This window comes from Coccinella septempunctata, chromosome 3, assembly GCF_907165205.1.
Source record: "Coccinella septempunctata chromosome 3, icCocSept1.1, whole genome shotgun sequence".
Lineage (NCBI taxonomy): Eukaryota > Metazoa > Arthropoda > Insecta > Coleoptera > Coccinellidae > Coccinella > Coccinella septempunctata.
Window position 1 is genome coordinate 20428644 of NC_058191.1, and position 21044 is coordinate 20449687.

The following is a 21044-nucleotide window of genomic DNA, read 5'->3' on the forward strand; positions in this document are numbered from 1 at the left end:
CTGGCAATACAGAGCACAAATTTGGACCCAATGATGCAAACAATTCGGTGACATCAATGAATATCTGATTATTGCCGGTCCAACATGCATCGAGATTTGGACGTTCTTCTCGATGAAATTCATATTTCCCAACATAATGATCAATACATCTGTATCAGAACATCGCATTGTTACATGAACATCAGATTTCATGGACATGGAAAACCATATATGTGTCTGCTTCTTCGTGACCTGGACACGTTAACAATGGATCCGATGATCGTTGAATTTTACCTTGTTCAACTTCATATTTGTGGCATTCCATATAGTTTACGAAAACTGTTTTATTCCCAATCCACGATGCCATGTGATCATTTAACCAATCGTCTATTAAGAATTCAACGAGCGCTTCTTTGAAATAAGTGTGGTGGGTGCGGGCGTGGGAGACGGCGGAACTTGGGAAAAAATGCAAAATTTCAAGTGATTTTATCAGGGCTGAAATTTTCTATATCTAATATTGATGTTAATCAGAAACATAATAGTGAATTCAGCCGATCGGCGGAGGGTGTATAATACGTCAGTCGAGCACGTGAACTTGGGAAAAAAATTTGAAAGTCAAGCGATTTCATCCCGAATGAAAACACCTCCATATGATTTCTTACATATATGGAAATATAAAAATGACCGTCAGCTGCGTGTCTAGCGGGGGAAAGACCGTCAGTCAGAGCAAAAATGTATGAGCGCGCTCGTGCATTTATACGGCGCGCGGAATTTTCAATGATCTGACTGACGGTCTTTCCCCCGCTAGACACGCAGCTGACGGTCATTTTTATATTTCCATATATGTAAGAAATCATATGGAGGTGTTTTCATTCGGGATGAAATCACTTGATTTTCAAATTTTTTCCCCCACTTCGCGCGCTCGACTGACGTATTTTCCACCCTCCGCCTATCGGCTGACTTCACTATTTTGTTTCTATTTAACATTAATATTACATATAAAAAATTTCAGCCGGGATAAAATCACTTGAAATTTTGCATTTTTTCCCAAGTTCCGCCGCCTCCCACGCGCGCACCCACCGCTACTTGACCAGCTGACGGTCAGTTTCGTCATTTGCAATGTGACTACAACCTACAGTATTAAATTCAGCCGGGATGAAATTCCTTGAAAAAAAAGGCCCTGCCTCCCGGACTAGAAGAGATTTTCCTTCACACCATATATTCCTCATTACCAGAGTAATTTATCATGTGAATTTGAAGCTGGCTTATCCTCGCCTTCATATCGAAAATAATTTTTTAGTATTTTCGGGGGTAGTTTCACCCACTTCGACGGCACCGAAGAGATTTTCCTTCGCACCATATATTCCTCATTACCAGAGTAATTTATCATGTGAATTTGAAGCTGGCTCATCCTCGCCTTCATATCGAAAATAATTTTTAAGTATTTTCGGGGGTAGTTTCACCCAGTTCGACGGCACCGAAGAGATTTTCCTTTACACCATATATTCCTCATTACCAGAGTAATTTATCATGTGAGTTTGAAGCTGGCTTCTCGTCGCCTTCATATCGAAAATAATTTTTTAGTATTTTCGGGGGTAGTTTCACCCAGTTCGACGGCACCGAAGAGATTTTCCTTTACACCATATATTCCTCATTACCAGAGTAATTTATCATGTGAGTTTGAAGCTGGCTTATCGTCGCCTTCATATCGAAAATAATTTTTTAGTATTTTCGGGGGTAGTTTCACCCAGTTCGACTGCACCGAAGAGATTTTCCTTCACACCATATATTCCTCATTACCAGAGTAATTTATCATGTGAATTTGAAGCTGGCTTCTCGTCGCCTTCATATCGAAAATAATTTTTAAGTATTTTCGGGGGTAGTTTCACCCACTTCGACGGCACCGAAGAGATTTTCCTTTACACCATATATTCCTCATTACCAGAGTAATTTATCATGTGGGTTTGAAGCTGGCTTCTCGTCGCCTTCATATCGAAAATAATTTTTTAGTATTTTCGGGGGTAGTTTCACCCAGTTCGACGGCACCGAAGAGATTTTCATTTACACCATATATTCCTCATTACCAGAGTAATTTATCATGTGAGTTTGAAGCTGGCTTCTCGTCGCCTTCATATGGAAAATAATTTTTTAGTATTTTCGGGGGTAGTTTCACCCAGTTCGACGGCACCGAAGAGATTTTCCTTCACACCATATATTCCTCATTACCAAAGTAATTTATCATGTGAATTTGAAGCTGGCTTATCGTCGCCTTCATATCGAAAATAATTTTTTAGTATTTTCGGGGGTAGTTTCACCCAGTTCGACGGCACCGAAGAGATTTTCCTTTACACCATATATTCCTCATTACCAGAGTAATTTATCATGTGAATTTGAAGCTAGCTTATCGTCGCCTTCATATCGAAAATAATTTTTTAGTATTTTCGGGGGTAGTTTCACCCAGTTCGACGGCACCGAAGAGCTTTTCCTTTACATCATATATTCCTCATTACCAGAGTAATTTATCATGTGGATTTGAAGCTGGCTTCAAGTCGCCTTCATATAGAAAATAATTTTTGAGTATTTTCGGGGGTAGTTTCAACTAGTTCGACGGCACCGACGAGATTTTCCTTTACATCATATATTCCTCATTACCAAAGTAATTTATCATGTGAATTTGAAGCTGGCTTCTAGTCGCCTTCATATAGAAAATAATTTTTGAGTATTTTCGGGGGTAGTTTCACCCAGTTCGACGGCACCGACGAGATTTTCCTTTACATCATATATTCCTCATTACCAAAGTAATTTATCATGTGAATTTGAAGCTGGCTTTTCGTCGCCTTCATATCGAAAATAATTTTTTAGTATTTTCGGGGGTAGTTTCACCCAGTTCGACGGCACCGAAGAGCTTTTCCTTTACATCATATATTCCTCATTACCAGAGTAATTTATCATGTGGATTTGAAGCTGGCTTCAAGTCGCCTTCATATAGAAAATAATTTTTGAGTATTTTCGGGGGTAGTTTCAACCAGTTCGACGGCACCGACGAGATTTTCCTTTACATCATATATTCCTCATTACCAAAGTAATTTATCATGTGAATTTGAAGCTGGCTTCTCGTCGCCTTCATATAGAAAATAATTTTTGAGTATTTTCGGGGGTAGTTTCACCCAGTTCGACGGCACCGACGAGATTTTCCTTTACATCATATATTCCTCATTACCAAAGTAATTTATCATGTGAATTTGAAGCTGGCTTCTAGTCGCCTTCATATAGAAAATAATTTTTGAGTATTTTCGGGGGTAGTTTCACCCAGTTCGACGGCACCGACGAGATTTTCCTTTACATCATATATTCCTCATTACCAAAGTAATTTATCATGTGAATTTGAAGCTGGCTTTTCGTCGCCTTCATATCGAAAATAATTTTTTAGTATTTTCGGGGGCAGTTTCACCCAGTTCGACGGCACCGAAGAGATTTTCCTTTACACCATATATTCCTCATTACCAGAGTAATTTATCATGTGAATTTGAAGCTGGCTTCAAGTCGCCTTCATATAGAAAATAATTTTTGAGTATTTTCGGGGGTAGTTTCACCCAGTTCGACGGCACCGAAGAGATTTTCCTTTACACCATATATTCCTCATTACCAGAGTAATTTATCATGTGAATTTGAAGCTGGCTTCTCGTCGCCTTCATATAGAAAATAATTTTTGAGTATTTTCGGGGGTAGTTTCACCCAGTTCGACGGCACCGAAGAGATTTTCCTTTACATCATATATTCCTCATTACCAAAGTAATTTATCATGTGAATTATAATAATAATAATAATAATAATAATAGTGCCTTTATTCAAAAAAGAAGAAAACCAGAAAAAAACATATTTGAGGCGAAGTCTAGCATCTGCTACTCCACTCAACCCCCGACAAAGTACAGAGAAAAACGAAAAATTATATGAAAAGAAAGATAAATATCACAAAAAAGAAAAGAAAAAAGTGTACAAAAATAGAGCGAACTGAAATTGAGTATGTAGAAAAAAAAAAACAAAATAAAAAAATATTAACTATATTGCAAGGACTGATTCACAAACAGCTTCAACCTCAGTTCCCTCTTCAATGACCCGATAGTTACTCTCTCAAAATCAACTAAAAATTCATTGTGCAGCTTTACTGCATTGAAGGTAAAAGAGCGCTGAAACCTAGCCGAACCAAATCGAGGCAACATAAGCCTCCCCCATGTCTCACAGCCACATCATGTACATCCCGCCTGAAGACAAGCTTTCGTCTCAAATAGGGAGGAATACCCGTCTCCAAAACTCGATATATCAAAGTCGCCATATGCAGCCTAAAAATATTCTCGACCCTGAGCCATTCCAACCTATTAATACCCCTACTAATACCCCTATCATACTTTCTCAGACCAAGAACATAGCGACAGCATGAATTCTGCAATTTCTGCAACCTATACTTTTCAATGGAATCCAGGCATGGATAAAAAACGGTCAATCCATAACTAAGCTTAGACAGCACTAAGGTTTCGCAGAGATATTTTCTCGATTGGAGGTCCAGAAAATGTCTTTGATGATATAGATATCGAAGAGCCAGGAAAGAACTCCTCAACAGAAACGAGACATGCTCCCTGAACCTCAGCCGGCAATCGAAAATGATCCCAAGGTTTCTGCAGCAGGTGGAGGATGGAATTTTATCATCACCCATTTTAATGTCAAACTCCGCATTCAGCGTTTTCGGAAAGAAAGGTATAAAAAAAGATTTCTTCACGTTGACCCTCAGGCCATTTCTCCTGCAATATTGCATCATTGCAGATAAATCTTCATTGAACTGCTCAACAGCTGCAGAAATAGAGGATGGAAGGAAGGAGAGACGAACCTGAGTATCATCGCAATAAAAATAGATGACAACAAATTTTACGACTTTGTACATATCTGCTATGTATACTAGAAATAGCAGAGGGCCAAGAATGGAACCCTGAGGCACACCTGAAGTTATTGGGCAGAACTCCGAAAACGCATCACGCAACTTAACGCACTGATATCTACCAAAAAGATAAGACCTAAAAAATCTCAAAGCAGATTCATCAAAACCATAGAAACCAAACTTAGCACAGAGCAACTCATGGTCCAGGGTATCAAACGCTTTTGCGAAATCTAACAGGGCCAGAACTGAAGCATACCCCCCATCCAGAGATCTCAGAATGTCATCAGCAATATTTAAAAGAAGAGTGGTAGTGCTGAAACCCCTTCGAAAACCAGACTGATGCTCAGTAAGAATTTTGCCACGGGTGACATAGTCATAAATCTGAACAAACAATACCCTCTCGAGAACCTTCGACATAGCTGGCAACACACTAATCGGACGAAAATCGGAAAGATCCTTAGGATCAGCAACCTTGGGCAGAGGATTCACAATAGAGCACTTCCAAACATTCGGATAATATCCAGACTCCATGCAAACATTGATGATATGCGTTATGAAGGGCAAAGTAATGCTGAGAGACAATTTAAGCATTCTGGCAGACAAACCATCAACACCCAATGCGTTCGAACGAAGATTGAGCACAACAGATCGAATCTCCTCCACAGTCGCAAGTCTGAACGAGAATTCTGTATCTGGATCAAACCTAGAAGAACCATAATAGTTAGTTGCATCAGGGCAAACATTCGGAGAACTGAAGACTGAGCGAAAATAATCATTGAATTCCTGAGGGTCAACAAAACATTCTGGCACAGTTACCACAGAATTAGTGTGCAATGATCTAAAAGATTTCCAAAAAAACTTCGAACCCTGGGATCGGGCCCGGGACATGAAACTAAATTTTTCACTTCGCACAGCCGACGTTACAGTGTTGCGCAGACTAGTATAGTACCTAAAATCTGCTAAGTTCTTTGTCAGCTTATATCTTGACAGGGCCCTATCTCTCAACCTCATCATTTCTCTCACAGTGGGAGTTATCCAAGGGGCAAACGGTTTAGAAACTCTAGATTCAACGTAAGGTGCATGTTTGTCGAATACTTCGGTCAGACAACGACAAAAAATGGATATCTTTGTATCAACATCATCTACATAGAGAACATCATCTATAGATGAACTGGAAAGGTCTGACAAAAAGTTCTGAAGGTCAAAACTACGAAAATCACGATAACGTATCATCTTTGGGGAATTAATTTTTCTTTTCAAGTTGATCCTACAGAAAACTCCCCTGTGGTCAGACAACGAATGATCAATGACCCCATGAATTTGAAGCTGGCTTTTCGTCGCCTTCATATCGAAAATAATTTTTGAGTATTTTCGGGGGTAGTTTCACCCAGTTCGACGGCACCGAAGAGATTTTCCTTTACATCATATATTCCTCATTACCAAAGTAATTTATCATGTGAATTTGAAGCTGGCTTCTCGTCGCCTTCATATAGAAAATAATTTTTGAGTATTTTCGGGGGTAGTTTCACCCAGTTCGACGGCACCGACGAGATTTTCCTTTACATCATATATTCCTCATTACCAAAGTAATTTATCATGTGAATTTGAAGCTGGCTTTTCGTCGCCTTCATATCGAAAATAATTTTTTAGTATTTTCGGGGGCAGTTTCACCCAGTTCGACGGCACCGAAGAGATTTTCCTTTACATCATATATTCCTCATTACCAAAGTAATTTATCATGTGAATTTGAAGCTGGCTTCTCGTCGCCTTCATATAGAAAATAATTTTTGAGTATTTTCGGGGGTAGTTTCACCCAGTTCGACGGCACCGAAGAGATTTTCCTTTACACCATATATTCCTCATTACCAGAGTAATTTATCATGTGAATTTGAAGCTGGCTTCTCGTCGCCTTCATATAGAAAATAATTTTTGAGTATTTTCGGGGGTAGTTTCACCCAGTTCGACGGCACCGACGAGATTTTCCTTTACATCATATATTCCTCATTACCAAAGTAATTTATCATGTGAATTTGAAGCTGGCTTCTCGTCGCCTTCATATAGAAAATAATTTTTGAGTATTTTCGGGGGTAGTTTCACCCAGTTCGACGGCACCGAAGAGATTTTCCTTTACACCATATATTCCTCATTACCAGAGTAATTTATCATGTGAATTTGAAGCTGGCTTCAAGTCGCCTTCATATAGAAAATAATTTTTGAGTATTTTCGGGGGTAGTTTCACCCAGTTCGACGGCACCGAAGAGCTTTTCCTTTACATCATATATTCCTCATTACCAGAGTAATTTATCATGTGGATTTGAAGCTGGCTTCAAGTCGCCTTCATATAGAAAATAATTTTTGAGTATTTTCGGGGGTAGTTTCAACTAGTTCGACGGCACCGACGAGATTTTCCTTTACATCATATATTCCTCATTACCAAAGTAATTTATCATGTGAATTTGAAGCTGGCTTCTAGTCGCCTTCATATAGAAAATAATTTTTGAGTATTTTCGGGGGTAGTTTCACCCAGTTCGACGGCACCGACGAGATTTTCCTTTACATCATATATTCCTCATTACCAAAGTAATTTATCATGTGAATTTGAAGCTGGCTTTTCGTCGCCTTCATATCGAAAATAATTTTTTAGTATTTTCGGGGGTAGTTTCACCCAGTTCGACGGCACCGAAGAGCTTTTCCTTTACATCATATATTCCTCATTACCAGAGTAATTTATCATGTGGATTTGAAGCTGGCTTCAAGTCGCCTTCATATAGAAAATAATTTTTGAGTATTTTCGGGGGTAGTTTCAACCAGTTCGACGGCACCGACGAGATTTTCCTTTACATCATATATTCCTCATTACCAAAGTAATTTATCATGTGAATTTGAAGCTGGCTTCTCGTCGCCTTCATATAGAAAATAATTTTTGAGTATTTTCGGGGGTAGTTTCACCCAGTTCGACGGCACCGACGAGATTTTCCTTTACATCATATATTCCTCATTACCAAAGTAATTTATCATGTGAATTTGAAGCTGGCTTCTAGTCGCCTTCATATAGAAAATAATTTTTGAGTATTTTCGGGGGTAGTTTCACCCAGTTCGACGGCACCGACGAGATTTTCCTTTACATCATATATTCCTCATTACCAAAGTAATTTATCATGTGAATTTGAAGCTGGCTTTTCGTCGCCTTCATATCGAAAATAATTTTTTAGTATTTTCGGGGGCAGTTTCACCCAGTTCGACGGCACCGAAGAGATTTTCCTTTACACCATATATTCCTCATTACCAGAGTAATTTATCATGTGAATTTGAAGCTGGCTTCAAGTCGCCTTCATATAGAAAATAATTTTTGAGTATTTTCGGGGGTAGTTTCACCCAGTTCGACGGCACCGAAGAGATTTTCCTTTACACCATATATTCCTCATTACCAGAGTAATTTATCATGTGAATTTGAAGCTGGCTTCTCGTCGCCTTCATATAGAAAATAATTTTTGAGTATTTTCGGGGGTAGTTTCACCCAGTTCGACGGCACCGAAGAGATTTTCCTTTACATCATATATTCCTCATTACCAAAGTAATTTATCATGTGAATTATAATAATAATAATAATAATAATAATAGTGCCTTTATTCAAAAAAGAAGAAAACCAGAAAAAAACATATTTGAGGCGAAGTCTAGCATCTGCTACTCCACTCAACCCCCGACAAAGTACAGAGAAAAACGAAAAATTATATGAAAAGAAAGATAAATATCACAAAAAAGAAAAGAAAAAAGTGTACAAAAATAGAGCGAACTGAAATTGAGTATGTAGAAAAAAAAAAACAAAATAAAAAAATATTAACTATATTGCAAGGACTGATTCACAAACAGCTTCAACCTCAGTTCCCTCTTCAATGACCCGATAGTTACTCTCTCAAAATCAACTAAAAATTCATTGTGCAGCTTTACTGCATTGAAGGTAAAAGAGCGCTGAAACCTAGCCGAACCAAATCGAGGCAACATAAGCCTCCCCCATGTCTCACAGCCACATCATGTACATCCCGCCTGAAGACAAGCTTTCGTCTCAAATAGGGAGGAATACCCGTCTCCAAAACTCGATATATCAAAGTCGCCATATGCAGCCTAAAAATATTCTCGACCCTGAGCCATTCCAACCTATTAATACCCCTACTAATACCCCTATCATACTTTCTCAGACCAAGAACATAGCGACAGCATGAATTCTGCAATTTCTGCAACCTATACTTTTCAATGGAATCCAGGCATGGATAAAAAACGGTCAATCCATAACTAAGCTTAGACAGCACTAAGGTTTCGCAGAGATATTTTCTCGATTGGAGGTCCAGAAAATGTCTTTGATGATATAGATATCGAAGAGCCAGGAAAGAACTCCTCAACAGAAACGAGACATGCTCCCTGAACCTCAGCCGGCAATCGAAAATGATCCCAAGGTTTCTGCAGCAGGTGGAGGATGGAATTTTATCATCACCCATTTTAATGTCAAACTCCGCATTCAGCGTTTTCGGAAAGAAAGGTATAAAAAAAGATTTCTTCACGTTGACCCTCAGGCCATTTCTCCTGCAATATTGCATCATTGCAGATAAATCTTCATTGAACTGCTCAACAGCTGCAGAAATAGAGGATGGAAGGAAGGAGAGACGAACCTGAGTATCATCGCAATAAAAATAGATGACAACAAATTTTACGACTTTGTACATATCTGCTATGTATACTAGAAATAGCAGAGGGCCAAGAATGGAACCCTGAGGCACACCTGAAGTTATTGGGCAGAACTCCGAAAACGCATCACGCAACTTAACGCACTGATATCTACCAAAAAGATAAGACCTAAAAAATCTCAAAGCAGATTCATCAAAACCATAGAAACCAAACTTAGCACAGAGCAACTCATGGTCCAGGGTATCAAACGCTTTTGCGAAATCTAACAGGGCCAGAACTGAAGCATACCCCCCATCCAGAGATCTCAGAATGTCATCAGCAATATTTAAAAGAAGAGTGGTAGTGCTGAAACCCCTTCGAAAACCAGACTGATGCTCAGTAAGAATTTTGCCACGGGTGACATAGTCATAAATCTGAACAAACAATACCCTCTCGAGAACCTTCGACATAGCTGGCAACACACTAATCGGACGAAAATCGGAAAGATCCTTAGGATCAGCAACCTTGGGCAGAGGATTCACAATAGAGCACTTCCAAACATTCGGATAATATCCAGACTCCATGCAAACATTGATGATATGCGTTATGAAGGGCAAAGTAATGCTGAGAGACAATTTAAGCATTCTGGCAGACAAACCATCAACACCCAATGCGTTCGAACGAAGATTGAGCACAACAGATCGAATCTCCTCCACAGTCGCAAGTCTGAACGAGAATTCTGTATCTGGATCAAACCTAGAAGAACCATAATAGTTAGTTGCATCAGGGCAAACATTCGGAGAACTGAAGACTGAGCGAAAATAATCATTGAATTCCTGAGGGTCAACAAAACATTCTGGCACAGTTACCACAGAATTAGTGTGCAATGATCTAAAAGATTTCCAAAAAAACTTCGAACCCTGGGATCGGGCCCGGGACATGAAACTAAATTTTTCACTTCGCACAGCCGACGTTACAGTGTTGCGCAGACTAGTATAGTACCTAAAATCTGCTAAGTTCTTTGTCAGCTTATATCTTGACAGGGCCCTATCTCTCAACCTCATCATTTCTCTCACAGTGGGAGTTATCCAAGGGGCAAACGGTTTAGAAACTCTAGATTCAACGTAAGGTGCATGTTTGTCGAATACTTCGGTCAGACAACGACAAAAAATGGATATCTTTGTATCAACATCATCTACATAGAGAACATCATCTATAGATGAACTGGAAAGGTCTGACAAAAAGTTCTGAAGGTCAAAACTACGAAAATCACGATAACGTATCATCTTTGGGGAATTAATTTTTCTTTTCAAGTTGATCCTACAGAAAACTCCCCTGTGGTCAGACAACGAATGATCAATGACCCCATGAATTTGAAGCTGGCTTTTCGTCGCCTTCATATCGAAAATAATTTTTGAGTATTTTCGGGGGTAGTTTCACCCAGTTCGACGGCACCGAAGAGATTTTCCTTTACATCATATATTCCTCATTACCAAAGTAATTTATCATGTGAATTTGAAGCTGGCTTCTCGTCGCCTTCATATAGAAAATAATTTTTGAGTATTTTCGGGGGTAGTTTCACCCAGTTCGACGGCACCGACGAGATTTTCCTTTACATCATATATTCCTCATTACCAAAGTAATTTATCATGTGAATTTGAAGCTGGCTTTTCGTCGCCTTCATATCGAAAATAATTTTTTAGTATTTTCGGGGGCAGTTTCACCCAGTTCGACGGCACCGAAGAGATTTTCCTTTACATCATATATTCCTCATTACCAAAGTAATTTATCATGTGAATTTGAAGCTGGCTTCTCGTCGCCTTCATATAGAAAATAATTTTTGAGTATTTTCGGGGGTAGTTTCACCCAGTTCGACGGCACCGAAGAGATTTTCCTTTACACCATATATTCCTCATTACCAGAGTAATTTATCATGTGGATTTGAAGCTGGCTTCAAGTCGCCTTCATATAGAAAATAATTTTTGAGTATTTTCGGGGGTAGTTTCACCCAGTTCGACGGCACCGACGAGATTTTCCTTTACATCATATATTCCTCATTACCAAAGTAATTTATCATGTGAATTTGAAGCTGGCTTCTAGTCGCCTTCATATAGAAAATAATTTTTGAGTATTTTCGGGGGTAGTTTCACCCAGTTCGACGGCACCGACGAGATTTTCCTTTACATCATATATTCCTCATTACCAAAGTAATTTATCATGTGAATTTGAAGCTGGCTTTTCGTCGCCTTCATATCGAAAATAATTTTTTAGTATTTTCGGGGGCAGTTTCACCCAGTTCGACGGCACCGAAGAGATTTTCCTTTACACCATATATTCCTCATTACCAGAGTAATTTATCATGTGAATTTGAAGCTGGCTTCAAGTCGCCTTCATATAGAAAATAATTTTTGAGTATTTTCGGGGGTAGTTTCACCCAGTTCGACGGCATCGAAGAGATTTTCCTTTACACCATATATTCCTCATTACCAGAGTAATTTATCATGTGGATTTGAAGCTGGCTTCAAGTCGCCTTCATATAGAAAATAATTTTTGAGTATTTTCGGGGGTAGTTTCACCCAGTTCGACGGCACCGAAGAGCTTTTCCTTTACATCATATATTCCTCATTACCAAAGTAATTTATCATGTGAATTTGAAGCTGGCTTCTAGTCGCCTTCATATAGAAAATAATTTTTGAGTATTTTCGGGGGTAGTTTCACCCAGTTCGACGGCACCGACGAGATTTTCCTTTACATCATATATTCCTCATTACCAAAGTAATTTATCATGTGAATTTGAAGCTGGCTTTTCGTCGCCTTCATATCGAAAATAATTTTCTAGTATTTTCGGGGGCAGTTTCACCCAGTTCGACGGCACCGAAGAGATTTTCCTTTACATCATATATTCCTCATTACCAAAGTAATTCATCATGTGAATTTGAAGCTGGCTTCTCGTCGCCTTCATATAGAAAATAATTTTTGAGTATTTTCGGGGGTAGTTTCACCCAGTTCGACGGCACCGAAGAGATTTTCCTTCACACCATATATTCCTCATTACCAGAGTAATTTATCATGTGAATTTGAAGCTGGCTTCTCGTCGCCTTCATATCGAAAATAATTTTTGAGTATTTTCGGGGGTAGTTTCACCCAGTCCGATGGCACCGAAGAGATTTTCTTTACACCATAAATTGCTTGTTTTTCGAGTAATTCATCAGGTGATTTTGATGCTGGCTTCTCCCCGTCCTCCTATTTAATATAAATATATTTTATTTCATTGAAGTCCGATTATATCCTTTATGCGTTTCCAGATGCCAACGAATACCAAATCACTTCCTTAAGTAAGTATCTACAAGAATTTCTATTTATCGTGTAACAGAAGGACTCTTGGTTCTCTCAGTTCAAATCTATTGAGAGAAAATATTTCTTCTCGAAAATAACGACACGGGAATATATTTTTACGACGCCACTGGTCGTTCGGGTATATTCGGAAACTGGCTGCTACATTTTGGCTGCTAGCTTCACGCCGGTAAACTTCGAGACCTCTGCCGATTGGTTTCCGTCACCAGATAGCCAGGCGACAGAAGTCTGCGTTAAACGGGAAGTCTAAACGGAACACAAATGGGGTAGGACGGGATAGGTTACTGTGGTCTTTCTGTGACAACCTTGGGTGTCACACGCCAAGCATTACCAGTAGAAAAACTTCGAGATTTCCGTCGACTGGTCTTGGTTCACCAGAGAACCAGGCGACAGAAGTCTGCGTTAAACAGGGGGATTAACAACAAGGATTAACACAATTAAACAAATAAAAGAATGCAACTTTGAATCACGAAGTATGCGGTATCAAGAAAAGACTTACAGTTTGTTCCGGTACGATCACACCAAATCTTAGCGAAAAAAAATGAAGAAAAGCAAAAGAAAACTCTAATAGGAAGAAAGACTTAATTAAAGCGGAAATGAATTAATTACTGAATCGAGAAAAGGATCAATTACAGAATCACTACCGAATCAAGACTGAAAAATGAATCTAGAATACAGAATCGCAGAATGACTACCGAATGAATAATAATGAATAATAATCCGCGTCTGGTGGTGCGGCCCTATTTATTAACTCTCCAACATGTGGACGGTCACGTGATCAAAATTGCACTCAAAATTCGGAATTCTCGAATATTCTCCCCAGAAGAAATATTCTCGGTGGCGGTTATCTCTTTATCGGTAAAAGAAACTGTCGTTATCTGCAATCCACGATGTTTTATACTGAATTCGGTGTGTTTTTGTGGACGGAAAAACAACGCCGAATGCAGAAAGACACTTTTTCTTTATTTTGGATTCTTACGGCGGATTAATGATGGAAATTTCAATTATACGGAATTTGAATTTATTCATCAGGATTCTGAAAAATATTTCTAAAATGAAACGGCATAACTATATCGAAACTGAAATCTCCATCAGACGGTGTTGCATTGTTTCAACTGGAAAATTCAGGGAAACGGATATTTAAAACGAGGCTTGATTTTCACTAAAAAACAATCAAGTATCGTTACAGCATACACCATGTTTTTAGACATCTTAGTTGGCACTAGTTGGCTAACGACCTAAAATTATATCGGAAATACTTCTTCAATAATAGCAGATGTATGTGAATGTTTGATACAGATTTATACAACTCCTCCATCCACTCAAAACCTTAAAAATCCAATGTTCATTTAAATCACAAGCATTGAGATAAGTTTGTAAGAAATTAGAAAAATGAATGTTTATTCAACACAGTACATTTCTTGTTCACATACCCCTTATTGAATTGGTAATTATATTTCAACTCCTCACATCTATTTGAGTCAACTAAATACAAAAACTTTTATCTTTGGGTTTGGGAAAACAAACTAATTTTCGAATAGGTAAATCATCTATAATGAGCATCACATACATAATACCTGTTGTATATCTGCTCAACAGCTAAATCTTGGTAATATTTTGGCTTGATGATTTCAACCCACTTTTCAAAAAGAGCTGTCTTAGTTTTAGGAAACCGATGTCTCTTACTAACAACATCCTCACATCCAAATACACAATAAGATTTCAATACCATTTTTTGGAAGATATCTTGGCCTGTCCCAACACGTTTTCTTTCACTAATCACTCGATTTCTCTGAAGAAATTCTTCTTTCAAAGGTGAGATTTTCACTTGAGCTTTTGATAATTTTCCGACCAATAAAAATATATTCGAATTTGTACATATCTATTGAAGACAACAGTGACATTGATATTTGACAAATTAATTTCATTTTTATTTATGATTCTGTTATCTGTTATTCTGTTATTAGAACATAAATATCTATGTTTCAAGGGTTTAAACGATCAACAGAGTCATCTATAGATCAAACATTGTAATATTTGCGACTACAGAGTCATCTTATCGATGCGATTAGAACTAAATATGCGATTTGGAGTGGGGGTAAGAGAGTGTCACGACCCTGGGAATGCATTCAAATCATTTTCAAATATCAATTGACAACTGTCAATTTCGCTGCCTACAGTGGGAAAAACGAAACTTATCTCTTATTTCCAAAGATGGAAAAACAAAATCTAATCAGTGCATACACCATGTTTTTAGACATCTTAGTTGGCACTCATGAAATGTCGTTAATGTCATAACGCCGTTGCCACAACCAATATCCATTTCATTACGAAAATGCCGAAATTCAGGTCCGCTCATTCAAATGGATATACCCTGATATTCTAAAATCCACAATTCGTCAGACGGTAGCGAACATATTCAATGTGAGAGAATTTATATAATATTTCATCTGAATCTAAACGACTTATATTTCAGCTCAATATTTCCACAGTCAGAAAGATGGTGAAAGAGGATGACAAAGAATTTCCTTCTATTGGGAGACCCAAAAAAGTGGTGGCATTTGAGAATTTTATGTTTGAATGAATGAATGCGAAAAGTTTACTGCAGGATTTTCGATTAATGTCATCGTAGAATAAGTTTCCGAATATTGATTTTTCTATTTTTCATTTGACTTGTCCAATACATTGTAAATATGTTAAGGTACCAATAAATACCTAATTTATTATTATTATATCAATGTATTAAGATGAACAGCCACAAATACGCGCCAGTTGTCCTGTTAATTGTTTATTCATGTGAAATTTTTGTTCAAAGGTGAATTTCATCTTGACTTGAAATTCCTTCGGGATATACCCATTTCCAACCACTGCATCATATGCATTTCATCATTTCAAAGAAGACAACGAACATTAACCCTCCTCAAGCTAGTGCATATTATGATATTATACTTATCTCTTGTATTTTCCATGCAAATAAATGGATTTGGTATGCCTTCAATCAGTTTTTATAAACTTCAAACTTCAAAATTTCATACCTGTTGTAGGTGTTTCCTCTGAATTATCGTCCTCATCGGACGATGCATCCCAAGCATCTTTTACATCATCTTCAGGCTCTACTTGGGTCGTAACTTCTGGAGTTGTTTCTACAATTTCTACCTCAACTGGGACTTCTTGCTTTTCAGGTTCCTCCTGGGACTTTTCTTCTGTAAAAATAATAGTATCAGTTTGATTCATCTAACTTTTCAATCATACTAGTTAGCCGATAGATCTATCTCATCGATACTTTGAATTTGTGGATATACCTAAACTAAACGGAAGTTGGGGTATTATATCGCGTTTTCGTAATAATCAGCATTTTTTTAAAGAATATACGCCGACGTTTGAGAACCTCCAAGTATCGCATATAAAGTATCATACTATATTTTTTATATTTATAATAATTATTTATTCTATTCTTCAAAATCCAAGATCGTGATGAGTTTATTATTTTTATTACTTACATAGAATTATTTTAGTATATAGAATAATTTAAGTATACAGGGTGGTGACAAATTCGATGCTCACCACACCTGATGGAAATTCCGTTTATAGACTAAGTTCTGCCTTTGTCCTCCACCATGACATTCCTCAAATCTCAATATCTTCTTTTGTTATAGATTTATAATGAAAAACTCGGAAATATATGATATTCAAAAATTGCTTTCATCTTCTTTATTTATTTCATTCCCATGAAATAGTTGTTTTTGTAGATGTAGTAATTTCAAAACTTTGAAATCGGTCTTCCACACGGATCAGTTTTAGCACCTCTTCTTTTCAATTTATATCTGTGTGATATCCCTAAGACTTCTTCTGAGAAATTTATTTACGCTGATGATATTGCCCTCGCATTCCGTCATTCTGATTTTAAATGCATAGAGAATAATCTACACATTTAGAAATTTTGAGGTATTACTTTTTCGAGTGGCGTTTGCGTCTTAACCCAAATAAAACCGTAATATATATGTATAAAACCATAAATCATCTGGTTAATCAGTTTCCGAATCTTTTTTGAATTGGGTTGTCAATTTCAGGTCAATCTGACATATTGAATCTAATTTTATTATTTTACCTTTTTCTGCTCTTGTTTTGACTCTATTTCAGATAAAAGTTTCTGGTTTCTTGGAGAAGAATTTCTGGATTTGCCTTTTTGTTGAAGAAAGGATCAATTTTTTCAGTGCGAGATGCCCTTCAATGTAAAATATTTCAGCTTATTTCGTGAACAATTTCATTGCTTACCATCCACTACACTCACGGGGAGAAAGGGTTTTTTACTGAGGTTTTTCCCAAAGTTGCAGATATTTTAAAAAATATCGTCAAAATTCCCCCTCTCGATTCGAATTTGAACTAATTGACGAGTTCAAATATTAATTTTATGTCAGTAAACGAATTTTCCATTTGGTATAGTTTGGAAGATAGCTGTGATGAGCATCGAGTTTTTCACCACCATAGAACAAGGTGGACTATAACAGCGGAAAGTTTTGAAAAAGACATATTTCAGGAACTAACTGCGTTTGATAAATGAGGATTTATGGATCCCAAAATATTAAATATCAAGTGAGAATTAACAATTAGCAAGAAAAAATGTTGCAAGTATATAACAGCAAAGCGATGTCGATCAATACACCAATGATAAATCACTCTTTATTCATAAATTCGCCAAGCTTTCGAAACGAATTGTTTCATCCTCAGGGCAACTGTAAAACACGTATTATAAATAATATAAACAAACACGAAAACCTCTTACCGAACTGTGTCTGGTTGTGTTCGATGCAGAGAACAACAATTTATTAACGATGGTTCTTGGGCAGGAATTTTCTATTCATAAATCGGAAAGTCTTCGGATACTTTCCTCCCTAAACATTTGGTCGCATATTTTGTGAATTCAATTTTTCTGTTCTCTTATGAAGTTGACCTTAACATTGATCGGGTGATCTGATAGGAAACCCGCGGAAAAGTAAAAAAGTCCTTACATCAGGAAAATTAAAAGAAAGTTCAACTTCAGTTTCAAATAGATACTCTGTGAATTAGTTTTCTAAACGAACGTTGCCATAAGTTCTTTTCAAGAAAGAAAATCTCAAGTTAGAAAATTCATTTATTGACATTATCATGATCGCACATGGTGTGAACATGCTAATTGAGGAAAGTCCCCTGAATGGCCGTATGCACCGTTTGATTGAACGAAGCTTTAAAACGACGTTTAAGCATAGAATCTCTATGGAAAAAAGGATGTTTAAGGAATTAATCTCGTTTAATGAAACGGTGCATATGGCCATAAGAGAGTCTATAATCTATCATCAACTAGTGAATTTATCCTTGTGGTGAGTTGTCTGAATCCTCCACATTGTATTAATTGAAAACCCGATTTGATTGGTGGACTTTCTAACTTGTTCATTCTTTTGATTTCTTCGATGCAATAATAATTATTACTCATCGATTCTCTTATCGATTGTTTGGGAGGTTCATGTCTAGATTTCGTTGATCAGTGTCGTCTCGTTGTGCTGGTATAGAAATCTCTTGACAAAGTTCGACGAATTTTTTTTCTTGAATTAAACATCAAGATTCCTTATCACTTTTGGCCTATTCGTTCAAATTCGATGTCCGCGGCCCTCCCCTGTCTGTGCAAGGTCTCCCTTATAAGCCCAAGGGAGTGAAGAGGACTATTTTTGTCAGCCTTTAACGCCGTTTTTTTTTTTCATTTTTATACGTCATGCCACGAAGCTGTATAGTATGCCAAAAGATAGTATCGGGTACTGAGATATCCATCAAGTGTTCTGGATGCAGCAAGTTTTGCCATGCCAATTGTGTGAATCTTTCAGATAAAGAAGTTGATTATTTTGCTTCAACCAAGCATAGATGGTACTGCATGGGACGTACTGCCAACGAGAGGACGTTGCGAAGTGGTACATGTGCTTCCCCTGTTTCGCCGGCGACAGGTGAGGCTTCGCAGGCTGGTGGCGGCGATATCGGTGGATCTCTTACCTTGCAACATTTTAATTTGTTGATGGAGAAGATGCAGCAGGTAGCTGCTACTGTTATCCGCATCGAAAGGCGACAGGATGACCTATTTGCCCAACTGGCGACCTGTTCGGCATCTATAGCTGAGCACTCTGAGATGCTTTCCATACATCAGTCATCGATATATAATAGTTATTTTCCTATCAAGTGCGGAAAGTGATACTTGCCCGCACGAAACTGCCGTTGCCCGAACGATGCGAAGCAGAGTTCGGGTAAGCAGTTGAGTGCGGGCAAGACACTTTCCGCAAGAGTTAGGAACAATATTTTTTCTACAAGCGCTTGAAATATATAAATGTATCCATTTCACGAAACCTTTCATATCTCATTTGATTAATTCATATATGACAGACGTAATTCTGCATGTCGTTACAATGGGTTTCTCATTGTTGACATTCTGTGCATAGAAACATGATAGAATTTAATTTACTCTATAATATTTGCGTGCGGGAAAAACCTCTGCTAATCCATTCTCGCACGCAAATGCATGCGGGAAAGAAATAGCAGGCGTTTTTCCCGCACCCTTTGGAAAAGTGACTCTTTGCAACTTGGAATGTGTGCGGGAAAAAGGTTGAACGCGCACGCTTGTAGAAAAAATACGTACCAATCGGAGATCCAGAGCATTCATGAGAATCATTCGTTGCTATCCACCAACTTATCTGATATTTCAACCAGAATGATTTCACTGGAAAATACGCTCACATCGACTGCGATGCAGACCTCAAAACTCCCTGATACTGCTGAGATGATTGATCGTGTTCAAAAGTCAAGTCAAATTGCATCATAAAATATATCAGAGGCACCCCGAAAATTGTTCCAAAGTCTACTTCAGAAGATACACGCTCAAAAAACTGAACCAACTGCAGATCTGCCCTATTAGTCCAAGATCCCAGAGCGACCAGACATAACTTATTTTCACACAGATGAAGCTTTAGGATCTCAGTAGATTCTCATGTGCTTTGAATACCTGCGAACTTGTGGAGCTTGCTTAGTGACACCTGAGCAGATATCAGGTGCAAAGGTAACTAAAAATAAGTGTTACTTCACTTATTTTCACATGGCTGATTTTTATATATGTTTTTATAAGTTATATTATAAGTGCCAGACAGACACTTCCCATGGGCCAAAACTCTTGCCAGGGGCCGAGTCTCGAATGTGTAGGAATTAGATCCTATAGGAACATGATCCCATGCTTTCAGTTCCGATAGGAAATTATAATTTGACGTGATACCTATTCTTGAATTCGATGGAATAGCTTTTCCTAGATGATTGACAGAGTGAGGTTTGTCGATGCTGGTGTCTTGTCCTTTAACGAATACACCAATGAAAAAGATGTAAATTATGTTGGTAATATGTAACATATTCTGTGGTATGTAGTTCTGAGGTTGTTATTTTGACATTGAACTCAATGAATGTTCAATGTGTTTTGATATATTTTCATAACTTCTTGTTCATAATACATAAGACAGCGAAGAAAAATGGATAGAAACGGAAATAAAAGAGATCGAAAAGGGGCCAGTATCAGTAAGGAGTAGCAAAAACTTCTGATTGAAATAATGGAGGCGTCTGAGGACTTGAGAGACTGAGGCCATTGGCGAAAAGGCATGTACTAAATAATTATATATGTACATATGTCCTTAAGTCAGCAAGTTTTCAGATTAGTTTGATGAAACGTTATTTCTTGTTGAGTTTAATTATTTATTATTCAGATTCTTGTTTTATTGTTACATGTTCTTCCTGTTCCTTAATTGTTGTATAATAATTTGGTTTACGATGATAATATACGCTGAATTTTCTCTTATGTTTGTTTTGTTCTCAAACATATACAAAAATATTTCAGGATAAGGGGTGAAGTAATCATAAATTGTGATAATAAGAATATGTTCGTTTGTGAAGAAAATATTTCTAAAGTATTTGGTGATTGTTATGATAATCAGTTATTGTGACGGAGTTTGCAACTCAGCTCATGTGTAGATGGCGACCAGCCAGGCACATTTTAAAAGATTGAATGAATGAATATGTTCCTAATCTTAAATTCCGAAAAATATTGATTCGCGAAACTGTCGAAATG

General features: G+C 37.6%; 1 protein-coding gene across 1 annotated transcript in view; it reads right to left on the reverse strand.

The window, feature by feature from the left end:
* Positions 1–21044, reverse strand: part of LOC123308921 (eukaryotic translation initiation factor 5B) — a 153184-nt gene that overhangs the window by 102671 nt on the left and 29469 nt on the right. The window contains exon 5 of the mRNA XM_044891730.1: positions 15958–16125. Coding sequence (XP_044747665.1) covers positions 15958–16125 — 168 coding nt within the window. The remainder of the gene's footprint in view (positions 1–15957; positions 16126–21044) is intronic.